At 40.6% G+C, this 22,046-nt stretch overlaps 4 protein-coding genes across 4 annotated transcripts; 1 reads left to right on the forward strand and 3 right to left on the reverse strand.

The window, feature by feature from the left end:
- Nucleotides 1-1,851: 1,851 nt before the first annotated feature.
- Nucleotides 1,852-3,499, reverse strand: LOC139939836 (echinoidin-like). Its single transcript, XM_071935978.1, has one exon. It carries the CDS (start codon nt 3,376-3,378, stop codon nt 2,740-2,742), a length of 639 nt encoding a protein of 212 aa, XP_071792079.1. The 5' UTR covers nt 3,379-3,499; the 3' UTR covers nt 1,852-2,739.
- Nucleotides 3,500-7,051: 3,552 nt separating this feature from the next.
- Nucleotides 7,052-8,546, reverse strand: LOC139939623 (echinoidin-like). The gene has a single exon (XM_071935665.1). The coding sequence runs from the start codon at nt 8,479-8,481 to the stop codon at nt 7,867-7,869; it is 615 nt and encodes a 204-aa protein (XP_071791766.1). The 5' UTR covers nt 8,482-8,546; the 3' UTR covers nt 7,052-7,866.
- Nucleotides 8,547-9,725: 1,179 nt separating this feature from the next.
- LOC139939624 (alpha-N-acetylgalactosamine-specific lectin-like) lies at nt 9,726-10,983 on the forward strand. The gene has a single exon (XM_071935666.1). The coding sequence runs from the start codon at nt 9,833-9,835 to the stop codon at nt 10,364-10,366; it is 534 nt and encodes a 177-aa protein (XP_071791767.1). The 5' UTR covers nt 9,726-9,832; the 3' UTR covers nt 10,367-10,983.
- A 6,810-nt stretch (nt 10,984-17,793) lies between these two features.
- LOC139939626 (alpha-N-acetylgalactosamine-specific lectin-like) lies at nt 17,794-19,191 on the reverse strand. The gene has a single exon (XM_071935667.1). It carries the CDS (start codon nt 19,084-19,086, stop codon nt 18,538-18,540), a length of 549 nt encoding a protein of 182 aa, XP_071791768.1. The 5' UTR covers nt 19,087-19,191; the 3' UTR covers nt 17,794-18,537.
- Between the last annotated feature and the right edge of the window lie 2,855 nt (nt 19,192-22,046).

Raw genomic sequence — 22,046 nt, forward strand, 5'->3', positions numbered from 1 at the left:
ACACTTGCTAGTTCTAATGTTTTTCAAGAAAAGTCCGATAATAATTTATTTATGGCTATCCTACCAATGCAAAACTTAAAAGAAACGAGGGTTTAGCTAGCTGTCTGGCTGAAAATAATGCGACTCATGTGTAGCTGTACGATAAAGCTGCAGATCGCCCTCTATTGACGACCGCCAAACTCATTACCTCCACTCGTGGCATGAGATTCTGTGTCCCCCCCCCCCCCCGCCCGCCCAACGCGGAAACAGAGCGTCGGACCTCATTAGTGCTTTGAAAGCAGATTTGTTCAGAGCCCAAGAAAAGGGATTAGAGTAATGATGCCCAAAATAATTGTGACCTATATGTTAAGCATTAATTTGCACTGTTTTCTGAGAGTTTGGCCGTGTCCGAAACGGCGACTTCGGCTACAGCTACGGCTGAATCACGCGCGTCTGCCTATTCTTCAACACTGGTAGACGCGCTGATCTAGACATAGCTGTAGCCGAAGTCGTCGTTTCGGACACGGCCTATATATTAGTGGGGTGACCCAATCCACAAGTGGGGCTCTTGGAGCTGGCCCGAGGTGCACTGACGTCACCACATGAAGGCTCGCGTGATGACGTGTCTGGGCTTTTTTCTGGTTCGAAGACGAACGTGGGGTAGTTGTGTGCCCACGTTCGTCCTGGGAAAAAATAAAAATATACGCAACATCGGGGTCGACCAAGGGAAGCTAAACAAACGCACCCAATGTAGATTCCTTTCACAGCGCCCTCTTTTGACTGGGACAAAACCTCCGAGAACAGATTTCCGTAGACACAAGAAAGACACGCGGTGTACTATAGGCTCGTATATGACGAGAGAGACCATAACGTGCAGCTCCATTTCGCGGCAAAGCGCCTTTAAAGTAGGCCTATACATAAACTTTAGCTGCTAAAGTAGAAACACATATTGCTTAACATTTTCTGCTAAGCACAACTAAGCAGGACACCAGTAACATTTGTTTAACACAGCGGTTATCAAACTGGTAACCTTATTCTGATAAGCATAGTTTTGTTTAGCTTAGCAACTTTTTATTTGAAGTTGGCTTGGACAAAATGAGGGCACTCTTTAAGAGCATTGTACCTTCTTGGGGTTGGTGGTGGCGTGACGCATGCACGTTTATTCGTCACATTTTATGGCGTTTATCACAATTAGGTCGTTAAGCATGCGTGATTCATGGAATAGGCTTATTCTCCCGTCATTTTCAATCAAAAAACATAATTACACCTATAAGTCCCACACCCGACCCACCACGTCCCATTCCACCCCATCACGCCCCATTCCACCCGACCACGCCCCTACCTTTTAAATACCTGCTTGAGCGAAAATGTCAAGTCATGAACTTTGCTGAATAAAATTTTAAATATTTAAATCAATAGGGAAATCGAGTCAATACTGTGAATAGATTTTAATTGTGTACAAAAAAAAACAATCATTTCCAGCGCTTTTCTTAAAGATTCGCGAAAAGCTCTGTTACCATCATGTTACGTCATAGTTTGGAGCTCCAATTTATACAGCCGCTTTGTTGTTGCAGCTTGGAGATAAAGCAAACTCCCAAACATGACGTCGAAGCGTTGTCTTTTTGACGCGCGCCGTCAACGGCAGAAGTGTTTTTAATTTTCCAAAACCTTGAGGTTGGAGCCTGATATTTTAATCGATAGGGCTAATTACGATAAAATCAGAGGTGTAAAATATCATAATTACATTTAAATGGTGAACAAAGTTCAAGTAGCATGTCCGTTAAAAACATTCCACTCATAAAAAGTTTGTTGAAAGTAAGTTACAAAAATAAAATACACAAGCACACTATTCATACTGAAATACTATCACCTTTTTAATTTTATTTTGATCATTATTTTCTAGTTGGAGAAACAACACCTATGCACCAGTGCTCTCAAAATAAAACTTGGGCTCATAAAGAGACTAAAGTTACAACATTTTTACCCAAAGGGTGTAAGACTTATCTGCAGTCATTTTTCTTTGCTAGAATGTGCAACTTCAGCTTAAATTTTGTAATTTGGATGACAAAAAAGTTTAGTTGAGTAAACTGTGGGTTCGGAATTAAAATGAGCAACGATCTGACGTCACCGGTTATTTCCTATTAAGAAAAATGGCACATCACAGATCATTATCAAGCTACAGCCATTTTGGTCAGACAACATCATGATTACACTAATAATCATCGAGGCATAAGGGTACCAGACTCGTTTTCTCTTTCCCAATTAATATTTTGTTCTCTTTTTAATTTACAAATGAGTGGAACTAGAAATGGCTGCACAGTCTGTGTCCGATTTTAGACAAAATCTTAAAAAGGCAATGTTGTTAATGTTGGATTTAAAAAAGAGAGTAAACAATGGACATTATGCATAGACGTCATTAAGCTGCCATCTTAGAGGCACAGGGAATGGCCAACGAGGGCGCCCTACTCAGAGTCGTCATGTTCATAACGTCTGTCAGTAATTTTGTTAAAGTTTAAAGGTGAGTAATTGAGAAAGTCATTGATATCTGGGCAGTGACGCATCAAGGGATCTTCTTCGGCCATCCAAACAATGTTTGAACTGTTCCTGAAAGGTCGAAGTTCAAGGGTCAATAAAAGACGACTGCAGTTTGATGAAGACACTCCTGTTTTGCTCCACGCTTCCTATTTGAACGCAGTCGCTCCTGCTGATAATGATGTGTTTCGGAGTTTTTAGCGAGTTGTTTTCTTTAGACGTCTCGCTCTATGGCTCACTTACTTTGCGTTGTTCTACATTCCCCGACTTTGTGTAGCGGAAAGGTACTGGTTGGGAGGGGTTCGTTCCTGTGCCTGTTCCGCCGGTAGCACTGCCTGTTCCGCCGGTAGCACACGTAGCGGGGTCATCTGGAACATTTGCTTGCATCTCGCAAATGTACGGGAACATTTCGTTTCGGCAATTGATGTCGGTCCAAGTTGGCATCGCGGTGTCACTGAAAACCATGCAATTTCTGCCCTGTTGCTGCGGTGCTTGACCTTGGGCCCATGCATTGTACGGGCTAACGGGTGTGCCGTCGCTCCACTGCCATAGCTGGGTTGCGGCATATCGTCTCCCACCGAGCCATGTTGGGGGTGGAGCGTTTGCCCCCGTAAGACCCTTCAAGAGGTTGAAAACGAAGTCATTCTCCGCAGCATCATTGATGGATACGAGGTGGCCAATTCCGCCCGAACATCCCGAGAACATCCTGCAGATATTCTCGGCAGTTATCCAGTTCGAAATCTGGCCGAAGTACCGATAGCAAGATTTGCCATTTTTCAGCCAGTATGTTGGGCATGGGTCGTAGGTGTGGGCATTGGAGATCCCAACGTACAGCGTGATACACGCCAGCAGTGCTAACAGCTTCATTGTTGGCCCCTCGTATTGAGTAGATTTTTCAAAAAAACTAGTTGAAGTGTCGGTTGTTTGCTGGCTTGGGTCTGCAGTGAGAAGAAACTAGCACTGCTCTATTCTGCAGTCAACATGGAGAGGCGGCTTGGATACGTCTGCGCAGTACGCGAAACCCTGGCTCCATAAACAAAGCGATGTTATTGGCTGAGAGTTTAAGTGGGCGTGAACATCGTGACCTTTCAACTAACCCTGTCTAAGCCCCGCCTCTTGACTTATTGTTGAGAGTGAGGGGTAAGCCTTGACCCCATAAACACGCCCCTTCCCGACCTACTCGGTGCTATCCCTGGATGACATCTTGACCGTATTCATATTATGAGTAATCTCTTATACGAGACATCTTTTAGTTTTTTAATAAATTGTTGACGCAGATTTTACTGTTTAGTTTAATGGAAAACAGTGCAAATAACTTAAATAACTATTCACCATTGTAGTACGCTATACACATAGTGTAGGTCTGTACAAACATCAGAAGATCTGTGAAGTGAAAATTTGTAAACATGGTGATCTTAATTGTTTTTGAAAAAATAATAGCCAAGTGCCAGTACACGCTCAGTATTCGTTACGTGAACGGATCCGTCATGTGTGTTTAGGGCCTCGAATTCAAGCACAAACTTAAACTCGCCTGGAAGTGGTATTTTTTTCAAAATAAAGCTTTTGTCACTAGTATATGTGTTTTGATGAGTGGAATGTGAATAAACAGTTAACTAAGGTTATACAAAATCATTTCTTATGTTATTTACAAATTTAAGAGTAGACCCCGACCCGAGAGGGCAAAAACGGCAATGCCGACCAGGTGAATTGCTGCTGAATGCAGAAAAATACTTTTTTAAATGTACCAACTCACGACTTGGACGTACATGTACTTTGCACGTGTGTTTACTATTCGCATTGCAGGCAAAGTCTGCCTCGATTGACGTCACAAAATGGGTAGGCAGAGTCAGCCCCAAACAGATTTATATATTTTTTAAACATATAAATCGTGACAAACAATTACTAAAAAAATGTTTTATTGTTCGTCAGCATATACTCTTATGTTTGAAAGAAAACAAATATATTTCCAGGTGACTTTAATGCTTCATGCATCATTATTGATTGTCTTAAAGACACTGGACACTATTGGTAATTGTCAAAGACTAGTCTTCTCACTTGGTGTATCTAAATATGCACAAAATAACCTGTGACAATTTGAGCTGAAATGCTCGTCGAAGTTGCAAGATAACAATGAAAGAAAAAACACCCTTGTCACACAAAGTTGTGTGCTCCAGATACTTGATTTCGAGACTATAATTTAATCTACTTCTTTTTCGAAAACTACTTCTTTTTCGAAAACTTCGTTACTTCAGAGGGAGCTGTTTCTCACAATGTTCTATGCTATCAACCTCTGCCTATTATTCGTTAATAAGTAAGATTTTTGAGTAATTACACTAGTGTCAAGTGGCTTTAAGAAATTCCTGTACACTTTCAACATCATGTGATTTACCTCATGAGTCATGTTGCAATTAGACGTAGCATGATATCTGCCCCATTATGTCTTCAATTATTCCATTGAATCCCATGAATTATTTGGATATTTTGTTGTCATTATTAGGCTAATTTGTTTGTTTGTTTATGTAGTTACTTATACATTTGTTTGCTATGGTGTCTATTTGTTGTAGTTTATTTATTCACTTATTTAGTAATGGATGTATTTTGCAATAATAACTTTTGTATTATTGGGGGGGGGGGGAGGGGGCCTCTGATGCGACTTCCCTCTGCGGAACTTTTTGCTCACATAATATTAATAGTCACCCTCGATGTTCGAAGGAACTTTTTAACGTTTTAACGTATTTAGTGTTTAAAAACATTAGTTTTTACAATAAGAGTTGGTACTCCATCAGGTCATTACAAAAATAGTTATTAATTTATTTATTGATGGATTTTTTTTCCCCAATAATAACAATTATTATTATTGGGGGGGGGGGGGGTTCCCCTGTGATGCGACTTCTCGTTGCGAAACAGTTCGTTCACTTAATGTCCACCACCCTTAATTTCCAAAGTATCGGTAAACAATAGTTTTTACAAAACAAAAGTTGGTATTCAATCAGGTAATCACAAAAATACGTATAACTTATCAGCAGAAAACAATGCTATTCGTTTTCTAAATCAGAAAACTGTACTTGCGGCTGAAAACAGGTTCTGTGTCTCTCCACTATTCTTCTCATTCAATAACGAGACCTGTCTTTTGAAGTTCTTTACTATTTTCTTTCACACACACTCCACACTTCTCGTATACACTCTTCTACATCTCCCACTTCGTAACTTTATTTTCTGAACGTGGTCCCTGAGTATTCCAGGCACCTTTAGAAGTCCCCGACGTCACTTACATATCCAGGGAGGTGTTGTGATGGTGCGAGGGGCAAAGCTACGTACAATCAACGGATGTGTGACTCACAACACCCCCCCCCCCCCTCTTCCAACAACATTACCTTGTAACCTAAAACGGTCATAGTGAAATTGTTTGCTTTGTCACGCCCATCATGTGCCTTCATTATGCAACATTTTTAATGTTGGGGCCCAGTTGATTCAAAGCATACACAATTTCTTGGCTACAGAACGTGTTATAATCAGAAGTGTGGGGACAGCATTTCCAAACAGTTTATAGGGTCTGACTTCCATTCAGATTTAATTGTTACGCATAGCCTCATATGAACATTTAGGTTCCAATATCTCTAAATAATAAATGTAGGTTTCAAGCAGAGGCGAATTACCTGCCCGCCCCTATCACCAGTAAAGAAATCCCCCCTATACTATAGTAACACAATACAAACACACCAAGAACATTCGAAGTCGCAGTGCATCTTGGGAAACCAAGCATGGGATAAGATGCAGTCTACATAATAAAGTAAAACCAGGCGTAAATATGTATGTAATTATAATTTAGTTAATACTCTCACAGCTTTTACTGTAAGATGAAAGTTATTCATTAAATAGACTCTTACTTTTGTCCACTACTATAGCTAAATATAATTGAAGTCTAGCCCTGGCGGCCTTACACTTTCGTATTGTACTATACAGTATTTGTGTACAGCACAGAGGAAGAGTTCTATATAGGGCTAAATTGAGATCCTGAGTGGGCCCGTCGAGTTATTCCCGACCAAATAAAAACGCCACATACAGCAGTGTAATTTTTCGAACGTCCAGGCATCAGACACACACTTCTCAACTTAGGACCATTTTTTGTTACGGCCTGTCTTCCCAAATAGATCAAGTTGGAACAACCACCAGGTCATATTGTGTCAATTTTGTTTTACACTGAAACCCTTTTTGGGGCCTTCAATTCAGTCTGTCTAACAATAAAGACTATTTTACAAAATGTTAATGAGGTCTAACGCCCTGTTTGTTTCCTACTAATATAGTGTGGCGCACCCACGATGGTTGTCAGTGGTGTGCGGACTCTGGTTCCACACAGAATCATTTGCGCTCCGATCATGCTCATTGAGGTTTGACATGCATTATGGGATATACCTTTCTATGAATGATTGGACAACTTTCCATTAGGAAAAAAAAAAAAGACAGTCCACATTTGTTTCTTCGTTTGCAGTGTACTTGTTTTATTTACCTACTAGAAAGAAAAGAAAACAACACCCCAAAACATAAAATATCAGTTGGCTTTCGGTACTTCAAAATATAATTATGTACATCACCAAGTCATTGTATAGTTAAACACAACAAACAAACTTTAATTCGACACGACACAGCTAAAAGATAAATCAGAGTGTTTTAATTCGTCCTGCTCTCTTTCAAAATCGCTCGTATTTCCGGTTACCACATTGATGTCTAAAAAAACAAAATGGAGGAACGATGAGCTCAAAAACCTCAACTGATGTGTCACCAGAGGCCCAATTTCATTAAGCTCATAAGAACAAAACTTGCTTAGCACATACAAATACTGCTTTGCAGAAACGGGTTACCAGGGAAAATTCCATAAAGTTTACATTTTTGTGAGTGGTGCCCCGCCCATATATTTTGCTTAGCAATTTGGTTTGCACAGAAATTTGCGAACAACTTTATGAAACTGGGCCCTCTTGTGTCGTTGAAAACACGACAGGTGACAATGACAATCTTTTTGATTAGTTTGATGATGATTATCTTGTTTATAAATCGGTTAAAAATAAGGGGAGAAGTGAACAATCAGCCAACCGGGAAAAAATGTTAAATAGGGAACACATAGTTGAAATCAAACCATCATAATACTTCGAGTTTGGCTTTAAACTTGATGTAAATGAACATTAATCATAAAAGTCCCTACAAACTCAAAAGTCAAAAGTTCACGAGGTCAAAGTTCAAAGTTCAATGAATAGTGATGAGGGCAAAGTGTCCGCGGTCTTCACGCCGATGAAATGCTTCCGACCAAGGAGCAAAAAGCAATGTGTAGATTTCGGCAGTGCCTTCGTTGGTTTTCTTAGTCTAGTGTTGTGGCTTGGGCAGACCATCGGGGTATCGGACGACCCTAGGCTCGTTGGGGTTTTTAAGTATCACGGGAACAGGGGCAGCGCCGGGGTCAGCCCGTTCTGGGCAGGTGAACTCACTACGAGCAGGCATCTCACAGATGTATGGGAATTCTTCCTCACACCCTACGTCCATCCATCTTGGTGCTAATAACTCACCAAAGATTGCACAGTTCGAATTGTGATTCTGTGATGGGCTGTTGGGTCCCCATGCGTTGTACGTAGGACGGGTTCCATCAGACCACATGAATTCCTGGTTGGGATTCATGTCACTCAGTCCGAGCCAAGCTGGCGCTGGAGGGATCTCACCGAAGATGTTGGCGAGCATACCGAACGCAAATTGGTTCTCAGTGGGTGTGTTCAAGGAGAGAATATGGCCGATCCCCCGCCCTGATTCCCCGCACCCTGCGAACATCTTACAAACACTTTCGGCTCTCGCGTAGGTTTGTGGCAGGCCTATATACCTGTAGCAAGAGTTTCCATTCTGTGTCCAGTAAGCTGGGCATCCTGCATTCGAACCACAGAATACAGCACACAGCACCAAGCATATCAACACTGCTGCTTTGGACTCCATCTTGACTGCAAAAACCAGGGGCTATTGCAAAAAGAGCGCGAACTGTCGGTCGTCTGCTCGCTACACTTTGCAATGAGACGCGGCAAACAGCTTGCGTTTTTCGCTCGATGTACTGATAAGGTAAACACGCATGCGCCGTGCACCTAATTATGCGTAAGCGAAGATGGACTATGATTGGACGATAGTTGCAAGAGGGCGTTATCTTTGTGTGTGCAATTAGCATAATCTCAGTCACAACACTCCTTCGCGATGCAGAGCATTATCGTGCGAAAATTTAAAGTTTCGAAAAAAATCTGTGACCCCAGGCTCGATTGAAAATGAGATAATCCTTCCAAGATGACATCGTCAAAACAAAATGATTGAATAAATCAATATATGAAACAGAAACGGCAGGAATACATAAACTACTCATGTAAATGCAAAAAGGTCAAAATAATACAGTACCGCACAAGACAGGCAAAAAGTTCCATGCCGTTCAGAATTGCAGTATACTACTTGAAAATAAATCATTGTTCAGTCCTTAATTTTCTCCTCTTCCTTTATTTCTACTTCACTTTAATCCTGTTTGTGACTATCATCCTTAAAGTGGGGTCCACTTATGGTTGACAAAGACAATAAGTATCCTCATTCATTAGTGAACCCCAAACAAGTGCAACAAAATAACGAACCTGTAAAAAGTTTGGCTAAAATGGTCATGGAAGTTGCAAGAAAAATAATGGGGTAAAAACACCCTTGTTGGATATAAAATTGTGTGCTTCCAGAAACCTTAGAAATACTGCATGCTGCATGCTTTTGTCAGAATACCTATTTCTCAAAACTACACTACTTCAAAGGGGGTTGTTTCTAACAACTTTAATAATATCAACCTCCAAAGTGTTTTTTCCAGGTTTTTATGGTCATTTAACTTATGGAGTAATTACACAAAAAGTCAATAGATCACGAACAGTAGAGAGTGGTACAAGTTGACTCGACACGGCACTGGTACACAGCGATACGACCGTTAAACTCATATCCTTGTAGATTAATGAACGGAAATCAGGCGATGTATGACTCAGGGACCAGCTAAGTCGATGTGACACTCTCACCCCTTGACCCAGCCTGACATGACGGACCCAGACGTCAATGCATCACTCATTAACATAAATCTACATATGCAAATGATGCCCGATGAGAACGTACACGCCCATTCTTCTTCTTCGTTTAGTGAGCACATCAAGTGATATCGCTTGCTTTTTCAACGCGACCGCTCCTCGCCATTCTTTTGAAGTAACACCACCGGTTAGGTCGTGCGTCTCTAAAGCAAACTGCAGATAGCACTCACTTCAGCTGCACCATTTTGGTCTGAGACTTCATGATGGCAATGCTTCAAGCTCTCTCGCTACTGACGGTGATCGTCCTCGTTGCGGGCGAGTGCCCCGCCGACTTCACCCCGTACAAGAACGATGCATGCTACCTAGCAGTAGCCAAGTCAAAGACATGGCTAGAGGCCGAGAAGCACTGCAACTCGTACACCTCCTGCACCGGGGGCGACATTGGACATCTCGCTTCCGTCCACTCCCTGGACGAGAACAACTTCGTGACCAGGCTGTACGATATGATCAGCGTACCGGCACAGGGGCCGTTCTGGATCGGCATGAACGACCAACAGACTGAGGGAAACTTCCAGTGGAGCGACGGCTGGTCAGTCACATACAGAAACTTCGGCCAGTCGAATCCGGTAAGCAACCTGGCGGAGAACTGCGTCTCTGTTCAGGGTACGGACGGTCTCCAGAAGGGACAATGGGGCGATGAAGTATGCACAAGGCTCTATCCATACATTTGTATCATCCCTAACAAGAAACCAGTACAGTGCCCAGGACAACCAGGACAAGGGGTACCACGTTAAACAAACTAGACTTGAGCTCGAGGGTAATGGGGGTAATGCTCCGACACACGGCGAGGGACTACGAACTGGTTCACTTTCAAGAATTCGGACATCTGACAGAACTTGATGGTGACCTTTACTTGACTGAGGTCAAAATGTGATACCAAGAGAACTGATGTCTCCGGACAAACCAAACTTTTGAAACTCCATTTTGCTTCAATTTACCATAAGAACCATTTTAATATATTTTGTGTTAAATAATTTAAACAGAGTCATCAACAATCAGCCCAAGTTTAGGTCTGTCCCGTGCTGCGAAGTTGAACGTTTTGACTACATGAAACAGTCGTTGTCATTCCTCCTCACGTATAGCTGCGGTAGAGGTTCATACATTATAAAACTTGAAGTTTATGAACGACATCAACCACGTCAGTATTAGTAATTTCATCTTAAGAAGAAGAACAAAAGTTGTACGGCAAAAAGAAAGTCAAATACTGAAAACTATAGTATACGAATGAATAGAAACTTATGAAAAAACCATAGCGCAGATTATGTTATGTTTCACTGAACATTCTTCCATCCAAACATCACTGTCTTTGTTTATTTTAAAATAAAGTCAACACGTCAACAACGTTGTTGAGATCATTAAACAGTCTTCAACAAAGTAATTCTATTTTCTGTGTCTCTTTTCTATTGTTTTATTTTAATATTGTTGTTAATTTAGTATTGGTAAGTGGGTAACCAGACCTCCGTCCCTACTATACAACCACCAAAACTAACTATGGCACCAAGGCCCAACTTATAGAGCTAAGCAGGAAATATTGCTTAACAATTGTCTTCTAAGCAGAAACAAGCAGGATACCAGTCACAAAGTGTTTGACTGGTAACTCTATTCTGGTAAGCAGAATTTTGTTGTGTTTAGCTAATTTTGTGCTATCTGCTCTGTGAAATTGGGCACAGGGCGTGGCAAAGATGTTGAGGAGTCGGATGGGGGACGTGTCGTTACTTGGGGGGGGGTGATTATTACATAGTTCTCACGGAAGCAGGCAATCGGGGTATTAATCTACAGTTGTCAAGATAAATTAATTAGGTAAAATAAGTATGTGCAGGAGCACATCTGCACAATAATTCTGTTTTGGGAGTGAGACATTGCCTCATGATTATTTTCTGTGGGTGGTTTTCATGCGTATTGTATACAAGACTCAATTTCATAAAGCCTGTAAGCGCAACAACAACTTAATTTGCTAAGCACAGTGAAATCTTGCTTAGACGAATCAGGTAACCAGCTAACATTTTATAAAGTTTACATTTTTGTGACTGGTGCGCCACTCTTTTGTTTTGCTAAGCATGTTTCCCCTTTATGAAATTGGGTCAGTGGCAAAGATTATAAAGCACCTTTGGCGCTCTATAATCTTTGGTCAGTGGGTCTGAGAGGGGGCAGTTATTTTGTAACAATATATAACCTGCATGATTTTTGGTGCAACCCTAAACGATTTCTCCCCCAAAGTGTGTGAACTGGAGGATGGGGTTGGGGAAGGGGGCGGTGTCGAAACTGTAGGCAAAGGTATCGGCATCATTCAATACAAAAATCCTCACGGAGTCTAACTGCCCCCCTTCCTGTGGTGCAATATCAGTATGATGTATTTTCTTAAACGTAATGGATACAGATGAGAGTTACATTTGCCTATCTATATTATTTGAACATTCAATCAATAAATAAGTGGGACAGTCTTTAGAAATAGAAGAATTTACAAACAACAAAGTATGTAGGGGACTCTATGAATGATGGTGGTTGGACTCAAGATGAGCACCGATCACCTAGTCCCTTTGACCCTTCTATCCCTGCCTCACACATTTTAGGTTTGGTGGCTTTGGGGTTTGAATTGGGGCATCACCACACTAATAAGCTCCACGTGTAACATAAGTTGGATGCTTAATACCACTCTGAATTACTCACCAAATATTCAGAAGTCACTATCTCTGGACAACAAATCTAATAGTATTTTAACTTATCAACTTAATTTTGATTTTCAGTTGTAAGTAGGATAGCCAATAAATTGTTGAGCTATAGTCTCATACAACATAAAAACACCCTGAACGAGCCAACTTGATACTCCATCTTCAAGAAAGTGGCGCACACTTTTCGAGCAAAATAGGACCGTTAGAGGGTTGCTTACCCCCAAATGTATCACTTTGAAAAATGTAGCTCCCACAGCAAGGGCACAATACCATAAAAGTTGTTCAGCAATCCATAAAAGCCACAACCATCACATCTTTGGATTTACAGAAAGGGTTGTTGGTTTAATTAGCTTATGGTTGCCTCCCTGTTAACTGTACATTCAACCCTGCACTAACGCCCCCAACAGGTCGCACCAAAGCAAAGTATAAAAAAAACTCATACAGCACAGTGTTAAATGCTGCACATTCAAAAATAAAATAAAAACTTATACCTCAAGTCTCACAGCTTTTTACAGTAATAGGAACTAATTTATCCATGGACTCTTGAAGCTTTATCCTCTGCTCAATTTGATGTGGTGAGTCCCGGGCCTGTCGAGTTATTCTCCCTCCAAACAAAAACACCCCTAGTGGTGGAACTTCCAAAACGTCCGAGCATCAATCTTGAAAAATGTCCCTACACCTTTCGTCAAATAGGTCTATTTATTTCAGGGCCTATGTCATCCAAAATACCTTAAATTTACAAGACACCGATCCCCTGGTCACAATCTGGCAAATTTATGTTTTAAACCGTACACAATTATTGTGCTAAATTAGAATAATTTGAAGGCCTACCAAAATAAATGAGGCACATTAATTAGTGGGTCACATGCATAGAGCCCTTTTTGGGGGTAGGAGGGGGGGGGCAGCAGACAAACTCACATAGTTCGATCCGTTCCTTCATCCATGATTCGATGTTTATATGTTCGGTTTGGAAACGTAGGTTTTTGAAATCCTGCGGCTGTTTCTAACTATAACTTTCCAATTTCATAAGAATAAATTGTTGTTTAATTGTTGGGTAAAAATGCAGACGGTGCTTGTGTCGTTATCAGCGCCGAAACTATAGAGTACAATTATAGTTGGCAGGGGCGCAAGGGGGTCACCCTTTTCCTGGCTTTCCTTTTGAAGTTTTCTCAGACAAGCCCCTTTTCATCGTACTTATTGAGCTTTTACTTTTTTTTCTAAGATGAAACAAATCCAAGGCGTGCAGATAGAAAGTAGTTGTAAAAACACTGATATTTTCAATTGTCTGAGCAACTCCGGTAAGCCAGTCCAGCTGTGTGAGTTTACAGATCTTAGTCGTCATACAGTAATATATAAAAACAAGAAGTTTCCAAAGATAAAACATCATTTTCTTTAACAAAACAAAAACAATGATTAATTTTAAATAAAAATTATACCTGCAGAGCCGCAGAAGAGAAAATAATTTCAAGCAGGATGTAAAGAAAAGTTTACATGAGTGTAAACAGCACCGTTTCCATGTGAACGTTTTTAACACATGCCCTGCAAAAAGGGTGTGTCATGACAGACCTCAAAAACGAATTCTGAGGTATCGAAATCAAATTCAAATATTTTAAAGATGAATATTATTTTTTTTTTCTCGAAAACGACGTTACTTCAGAGGGAGCCGTTCCTCACAATCTGTATTACTATCAACATCTCGTGCCTTTACCAAAAGTATAATTTTTTTAAAGACGCTGGACACTATTGGTAATTGTCAAAGACCAGTCTTCGCAATTGGTGTATCTCAACATATGTATAAAACAACAATGCGTATGTGGAAATTTGAGCTCGATCGGTCGTCGGAGTTGCGAGATAACTATGAAAGAAAACACCCTTGTCACGCAAAGTTATGTGCTTTCAGATTCTTGATTTCGAGACCTCAAATTCTAAACTTGAGGTCTCGAAATCAGGTTCGTGGAAAATTACTTCTTTCACGAAAAATACGTCACTTCAGAGGGAGCCGTTTCTCACATTGTTTTATACTATCAACCTCTCCCCAACTAAGTGATGACCAAGTGAGGTTTTATGCTGATAATTATTTTGAGTAATTACCAAAAGTGTCCACTGCCTTTAAGGATCGGCAGAAACCCTGCTACCAAATTTGATTACTTTACACCTCAATGGTGAAATAATCTTTGAACGATACATCGGTGTTCACGATCACAAACTCTTGGTGTCTTAAAACATTATCAGCATCTTTGGGATTTCCAACACGATCCCTCAATCTCTTCAAAAGAAAAAACAGGCGATCAATTCTTCTCAAAGAGCTTTATGATTTGATCACCAAATAAGGACCTCCTTTTACCCCCTTCCTGCTAGAAGCCCAGTTGACCCTAATGACTCATAAAAACAAACCCATGGGTAATAGAAGGGGGTAAAGCTTGAATGAGTCTTTGTACTTTTTGCGACCTGGAGGAAGTTTGCTAATTTCTTGTGGTTGGAGCAACCAGGCACGCGACTGTACCCTGGTACCCGGGCACGCGAAGCTTTCACCAGGGGGATGAGGGTCAACCTTGGGCTGTTTTAGCGGGGTGACACATGCCATGAGACAAAAAGGCCTGTAAAATCTTGTGAACTACCTGATCGTGCTTTATCTTAAATAACAACTTTTTTTTAAACCACGAAATGAATAAGTTGTGGTTTCTAGTTTGATTGAAATACAGCAAAATAATATGATTAAAGACACTGGACACTATTGGTAACTGTCAAAGACTAGTACTCACAGTTGGTGTATCTCAACATTATGCAAAATAACAACCTGTGAAAATTTGAGCTCAATCGGTCGTCGAAGTTGCGAGATATTAATGAAAGAAACAAACACCCTTGTCACACCATGGTAACACCATAGAGCAGGTTCCTTGCTCTATGGTCACACTAGTTGTGTGCTTTCAGATGCATGACTTCGATACCTCAAATTCTAAACTTGAGGTCTCGAAATCAGATTCGTGGAAAGTTACTTCTTTCTCATCAACTATGTAACTTCAGAGGGAGCTGTTTCTCACAATGTTTTATACTATCAACCTCTCCCCTTTACTCGTAATCAAGAAAGGTTTTATGATAGTAATTTTTTTTTAGTAATTACCAATAGTATCCACTGCCTTTAAACGCATGCACTTTCCTTATTACCTTAGTATAATCATTTATTACTTCATGCATGATCCCTCTATCAATTGCTATAACACTAAGTGCTTGATTTGTTTCATGGGGTGGAGTGGTGGATAGGAAAGACATCATTTTATGTTAATTATGTTTGGTGATGTACATAACGATACACTGCATTTGTCAAACAGTCTCAATTAATACCCTCGATGTAAATACATGTATATAACATTTATTGTGCAGCCTTAATTAGGTGAGTAAACAAGGCTAAATTATAATTCAAAGACACTCAAAACATAATTAAGTCTCACAGTCTCTTGATAACCAAGATAAATAAATAAATTTTAGACAACTACATCGCTTGAAATTTATCACAGTAATCCTAGGAAAAAAAACATCCAGAAAATGCCAAACCGACTTGCTGCCAGATTTCATGAAGCACTCCTCAAATTCGTAGCCAAATGGGACCTACTACCTACTAACTACTAACGCCTAAAATTTATCAAATTTGCTCAAAGGTTGAAGCACGCTACCTCAGGTTCGGCAGATAGATAATTGTGTCTATCAACAATCTACTTAATGTTTAACCCTGAAAACTTTATTATTTAAAAAGGTATGTGCGGGTTTACAAAAAAATGATAATTAGTTTCGCGCATGAATTTTTGCCGATGTTTACATGAAGTGTGCATGTGTGTGGTGCACCCTGGGCCCAATTTCTTAGAGCTGCTAAAGCACAAAGTTTTGCTTAAGCAGAAAAATCCTTGCTTAGTAAAATCAGAATACCAGCCAAGACTCCACTCAATTGGTATGCTAAGTAAACAACAGCTAAATACCAGTCACAAGTAATGTATATGGCATGACATTTTTGCCAGTAACATGTATAAAAAACGCAAGCTATTTTCGTGCTTAAGCAAATGTTTTGCTTAAACAGCTCTATGAAATTGGGCCCTGGTCGCCACAAGCAGCGCCATCTAGCGGTGGATTGCATTGGAGCTCGCGGCTAACATTGCTAATAATAATTGTCAGAAACCTGTACTGTACTTTATGTAACCCAAGATAAACATGAAATAATAAAACTGTTATAGAAGATGCATATTCGGTAATCGGAGTCACGAAAAAAGGGAGATTTTCCCCACTTTTTTCAAACATCGAGAATTGGGACTCGTAATCGGAGTCACGAAAAAAGGAAGATTTTTCCCCACTTTTTTCAAACATCGAGAATTGGGACTCGCAAGATTAAAAGTAACTTTCGTATGAACTTGCATTTCAAGCAAACATATTTTAAGGGAAATTGTCCATCCATTACCATCTTTACACCATGTCGATTTTGTGCAAATCGTGTACAGTTGTGTTTTTACATATCAATGTAATGCACCCACCATGCATTTAGACAAAATTCTATAGCCAACACCCAAAGCCGCAACCACCTAAAGACCCCTGGAATTAGTCGCCATCTTTGATGAGACGCGCACGCGTGAAAGGCTATCATTGGCCGAGAGTCGTGCACACAGCGTACACTTTTCCATTGTTTGCCATCAAAGATGGCGGCCAATGACGTCATGTGCAATACATGTGACATGTCCAATTTGTGACTGGTATCCTGCTCATTAGTGCTAAGCAGAGATTTTTAAGCAGCATTATTTGCTAAAGCAGCTCTATGAAATTGGGCCCAGTTACAGAGAAATATACTGCTAAGTTATAATCAAGAACAACTAGCTCAATCAGAGGAGCCAGTTTGTGTTCAGCGTGTGTTGCTAGTGCAATGACGTTACTCATACGCCAAGGGTCTAACTTCATAACGCTGCTTACCAGAACTACCGGCCAATACCACATGATTGTACCACATGTACTATCTGTGACTGGTATTCTGCTTACTTTTAATGTAAGCAGAAAGTTCTCTGCTTAAGCTCTATGACATTGGGCGCGCTCGGTAACGCATGCGAGTTTAAACGCCCCCCCCCCCCCCCCAAATGTTATCGTCATGTGCCATTTAACTATCAAAATGGCCGACCAAAGGCAACCAGTAGTCGGGTTTCCAAACTGTTTCCGTGCTCTTTATCATTACATTGATCCTTTGAACTCATTTATACAAAGTTAACCCCATCACACCACCGTTCACCTATACCCACCAACCCACCCGATGAAAGCACATAAGGAGGCTGCTAGAATATATTCCAAACCTAGACCAAACGTTTGAAGAGTAGATGATAAAATAAAACCCCACCCACACACCCATGCAGTAAAAGTCAATCCACGTCAGTGTACACAAATTTTCAGATGTGTAACAAATACAATTAAAAAGTAACATTACAACACACAAAAGGCTCACTCATAGAGACAGATAGTTGTGAAAGAACCGTTATTGGTTAGTTTTGTTTTATTTCCATCCAGTTTTCTTATTTTGATTAACAAAATTGACGGTAAAATAAACAATGGCCGACCAAAATAAAATAAACAAGTCAACTTTCTCGAAGCCAATTTTAGTCACTAATATAGACCGAGTCCGAATTCTGGCTACCACAATGGCCGTTGGCTGACATCGTGTGTCAGCCACAGCCGCTGCAAATCCAATATTTCGGTCACGGCCTAAGGCTAAGGCCATTAATAATTTGATAATTTTTTCTTCTCTCGCTTTTGCAGAACAAACACTTTCTGTTATCAATTCCAGTTATTTGAATTCCCTAGGTCGAATAATAAATATTGCTTCCGAATAAAAAAGAACACATTTTTGTGGTCTCAAAATATTTGCGATGGAATTCAATGGCGTTCGTTTTTGTTCGAATACACATTCAGTCAAATTGTAAAAGTGTTGATGATTTAAACTCTAGGTTCAGCAAAAAGAGGGGGTAAGTTACTTCATCAACATTTATATTATTGTAATGAGTTCAATTAAAGTAATTTCAGTGTTCTTTCGAGATGAAGTCCATGCTGGGTGGGACTATCTGATGGCGATGTCCGAATGCGAACGCTGTATCTTTATTAAAGCCACTGAACCGAAGAAGCGTTTCTTGTCAAGTCAAGAGAGGGGGTCTGGTATGAAGGTATCTTGCTGCTGTATTGCAGCAAAAAGTCACAAAGTATTGTTTTCTTTTATGAGTTTATATACGTGGTGGTGGTGGTGCAGCTGGAGGAGTTGCAGGAACCGCCGGAGTCCTACGTACCATTTGGCATACAAAGGGTGCTGCCTCAGCGCATGCCTCGTCGCTCCACGTGCCCGTCAGTCCGTTGCGCTGAAAGCAATCAGCCGGTTGTCCATTCATGGAGTTACCGTTGGGCTCCCCAGCGGCGAAGTTCTTGTACGGGTACTGGGTGCTTGGTGTGCCATCAGCCCACATGTACTGCCCTTCGGTCTGTACGTCGTTCAGACCAATCCATACGTTGGAGGTAGGGTCGGACTTGAGGCCCAGGAAGATGTTGAGACGATCATTCATTGACTGCTCGGTGATCTTGAGGAGGGACGCTGAGGCACCGGTGGAGCATGAGGCAAACCTTGCACAGGTGCCCTGAGCTTCTTGCCATGTCAGCGGATCTTTGAAAAATTGCAGGCAGTAATCGCCAGAGATGGACCAGTATGGTGGACAGTCCTGGGCCGATACGAAAGTAACGGCAGCCAAAATCAAAAGACAGTTTGCTATTAACGAAGCCATCTTGACGCTCACAGAAACTTCTCTCTTTTGAGTGTGATGTTGTTCCGAGTGTTTGAAAACGTTATGCCTCTGATGTAGCAGCCTGGCTCTCGAATGCGCTGTGAACTACCGAAGCAAACTTCCCAGCAAAACACAATCAACCAAACAAGAGCGCTTGCGCAGCAAACTTTGCAAACCCCGCCCACTTAATTTAAATATGAATTAGCCGTATTTGAATATGTAAATTATATCGGGCGAGGCAGAGATTGCGAGGGCCTACGGGAAACGTGGTGACTCGTCGGATTAAAGCTGACCGTGGGGAAGAGCTCACCTCGTTATAATCACGTCCTGTTTTTTTCCGCACGTAATTTGGTCCCTGGGGACGGTAACAGAGTTTGCTCATTGTCCTTTTGCTCTTTGAACTTTTCACCAATCAAACTTTTTCAAAACTCTGAGAATAAAGATGCCTAGATGAACTTAAAGGTGTTGTACATGTACATGACTGGATCCTAGTAGAAACTTGAAGGCACTGAACAAATTTGGTCATTGTAAAAGACCAGTCTTCTAAATGGGTACATCTTAACATAAATGCATACTAAAACAACTCAGATGGTCGTCGAAGTTGCGAGAGAGTCATGGAAGAAAAAACAACCTTGTCGCACAAGGTTTGTGCTTTTTAGAGATGCCTTGAGTTTGAGACCTCAGCTGAGGTTTCGAATTAAACGCAAATAATTTAGTGAGAAATTACTTCTTTGTCATAGTTACTTCAGAGGGAGCCGTTTCTCACATACCATCTTCAGCTCTCCATTGCTTTTTACCAATTAAGTATTTATGCTAACAATAATGTTTTTAGTAATTAGTGGCTAGCGCCTATAAATCCTGTATCATAGGTGTTCATCATAACATCATTGTTTTGGTCAACGGCATCAACATTTGAAATACAGAAGAAAAAAAAATGAACTGAAGAATGGAGAAACGTTGTCAATGCCAACTATCAGATTATTTGCACGAAAACGTAGTATGTAAAGAGGGCTAAAAAATAAACCGCAAGTTGATGGTAAAAGGGATTGTATATACGTATGGTAATCACTATTAAAATTAACGGCAAAATACAAACTTTTGGTTTTTATAGAAGCTAACAGTAGCTTTCGAGAATTAAAGCATTTTGAGAAAGTTTCCCCTCAAAACGCTTCTCAGATGGCGTATTCTCAGATGGCGTAGTCTTTTTCGGGTGTACTTTGCAGTAAAGGCAGTGGACACAATTGGTAATTACACTCAAAAAATTATTAGTATAAAACCCGACTTGGTAACGAGTAATGGGGAGAGGTTGATAGTCCCCCCTAAAACATTGCGAGAAACGGCTCCCTCTGAAGTGGAGTTTCAAGGAAAAGTAATTTTCCACGAATTTGATTTCTATTCCTCAGATTTAGAATTGGAGGTCTCGAAATCAAGCATCTGAAAGCACGCAACTTCGTGTGACAAGGGTGTTTTTTCTTTCATTACTATCTCGCAACTTCAACGACCAATTTAGCTCAATTTTTCACAGGTTTGTTATCTTATGCTATTATGTTGAGATACACCAAGTGAGACGACTGGTCTTGGTCAATAACAAAAAGTGTCCATCTCAATTGTCTTTAAGATAACTAGTTGGACACTGGTCTGGAAAACTTAATTCATACCCGAAGTGTTTTGTTTATCATCTTTTAGAATTGACCTTGTTCGAGAGGACAGTTGGTTAATCTCATTTGGATGTTTGCTTCTTGTCAAGAAATTATTTTTTCTAGCCCGAGTCATCCTCGTTTACTGGAAACTGTCTTACAAGAAGTACCCAAGTCATTGACGGTTTCTGAGTCATCAGCAATGAAGGTTAGGACGGCACAGCTTAGGACGGCACAGCTTGGCACAGACCCAGCTGCGAAATTGACCGCTTTCTCTGACAAAATCTAGGCACCTGATAAAGGGCACATGGACGAGTTGAAAGAACCGGTGCCCCCACCCTTTACTACAGCCGTGATAACAGTCTATGTTCACAATGGTTCACATAAACATTTTAAGAGGCAAATAATGTTTTTGGTCTGATTGTTTTAATAATAAATGCCAATACAATGAAACTAACGTTGGACATTTCAATTCAAAAGGTGATCGCATGTTTTAGATATCGCCTAAAATCAAGAGCCGCTGTGTCCACGCAGGAAGAATAATCCCCCATACACGATATCAGAAACGTTACGGGCATCAACGCTTCTCAGATTCAAATATTGGGGCAAATTATTGCTGGGTATAATAGTTTTGCACTATTTTAGTTGGATATTTAAACACTGCCGTGATTTCTGCGTGCTTTGTGCTGGAGTTACCCTCTCACATACTGTGGTTCCCTCAACCTATCTTCTAGAATGTTTGCTTTCATTTGAAAGCACCGGCAAAGTAGCAAATAGGAAACGAAAGCCACAGAGCCACAGTTATTAGTAAAACTTTTCCAGGGATGTGTCGCTGGCTCTATGTTCCTTTGTCATTTTGATCATTGTCTCACTGGGTTATTGTTTTATTGTCTCGTGAAGTTATGCTGAATAATAATAACATCTAAAGCCACATGTATTCGTTTCTAACTCGATAATTGTTTACACAGACTACCAATAATACACTGCACATCAGTCCTGTTATTAATAACATTATTCGTACATTGTACAGCGGCTCACCTAGAACAATATGCCCTACATGATAGGCATGAAATTACAGGGACTAAGAAAAATACACGTCGACATGAAATTATAAGCAGGCAACGATGGCCTCTGTTGCCCTATGGCCTTGGTGCCCCTTATAACTAATGGACTGTGGGCTTTCTTTTTCAATGGAAGTTTCACACTTCTACACAAAGAGCTAATGTGTTTTTTCATTGACAAACTATTGTCAAGGACAATGCCAAGATTCTTGACAGAAGTTGAGGGGGAAATCACAGACCCACCGATCCTCAAATCAAAGTC

Source organism: Asterias amurensis, chromosome 7 (assembly GCF_032118995.1).
Source record: "Asterias amurensis chromosome 7, ASM3211899v1".
In the NCBI taxonomy this organism is placed as follows: Eukaryota; Metazoa; Echinodermata; class Asteroidea; order Forcipulatida; family Asteriidae; genus Asterias; species Asterias amurensis.

Excerpts from the sequence above, each read along its gene's own strand:
- LOC139939836 (XM_071935978.1), bottom strand. The coding sequence starts at position 3,378 with ATGAAGCTGTTAGCACTGCTGGCGTGTATCACGCTGTACGTTGGGATC.
- LOC139939623 (XM_071935665.1), bottom strand. The coding sequence starts at position 8,481 with ATGGAGTCCAAAGCAGCAGTGTTGATATGCTTGGTGCTGTGTGCTGTA.
- LOC139939624 (XM_071935666.1), top strand. The coding sequence starts at position 9,833 with ATGATGGCAATGCTTCAAGCTCTCTCGCTACTGACGGTGATCGTCCTC.
- LOC139939626 (XM_071935667.1), bottom strand. The coding sequence starts at position 19,086 with ATGGCTTCGTTAATAGCAAACTGTCTTTTGATTTTGGCTGCCGTTACT.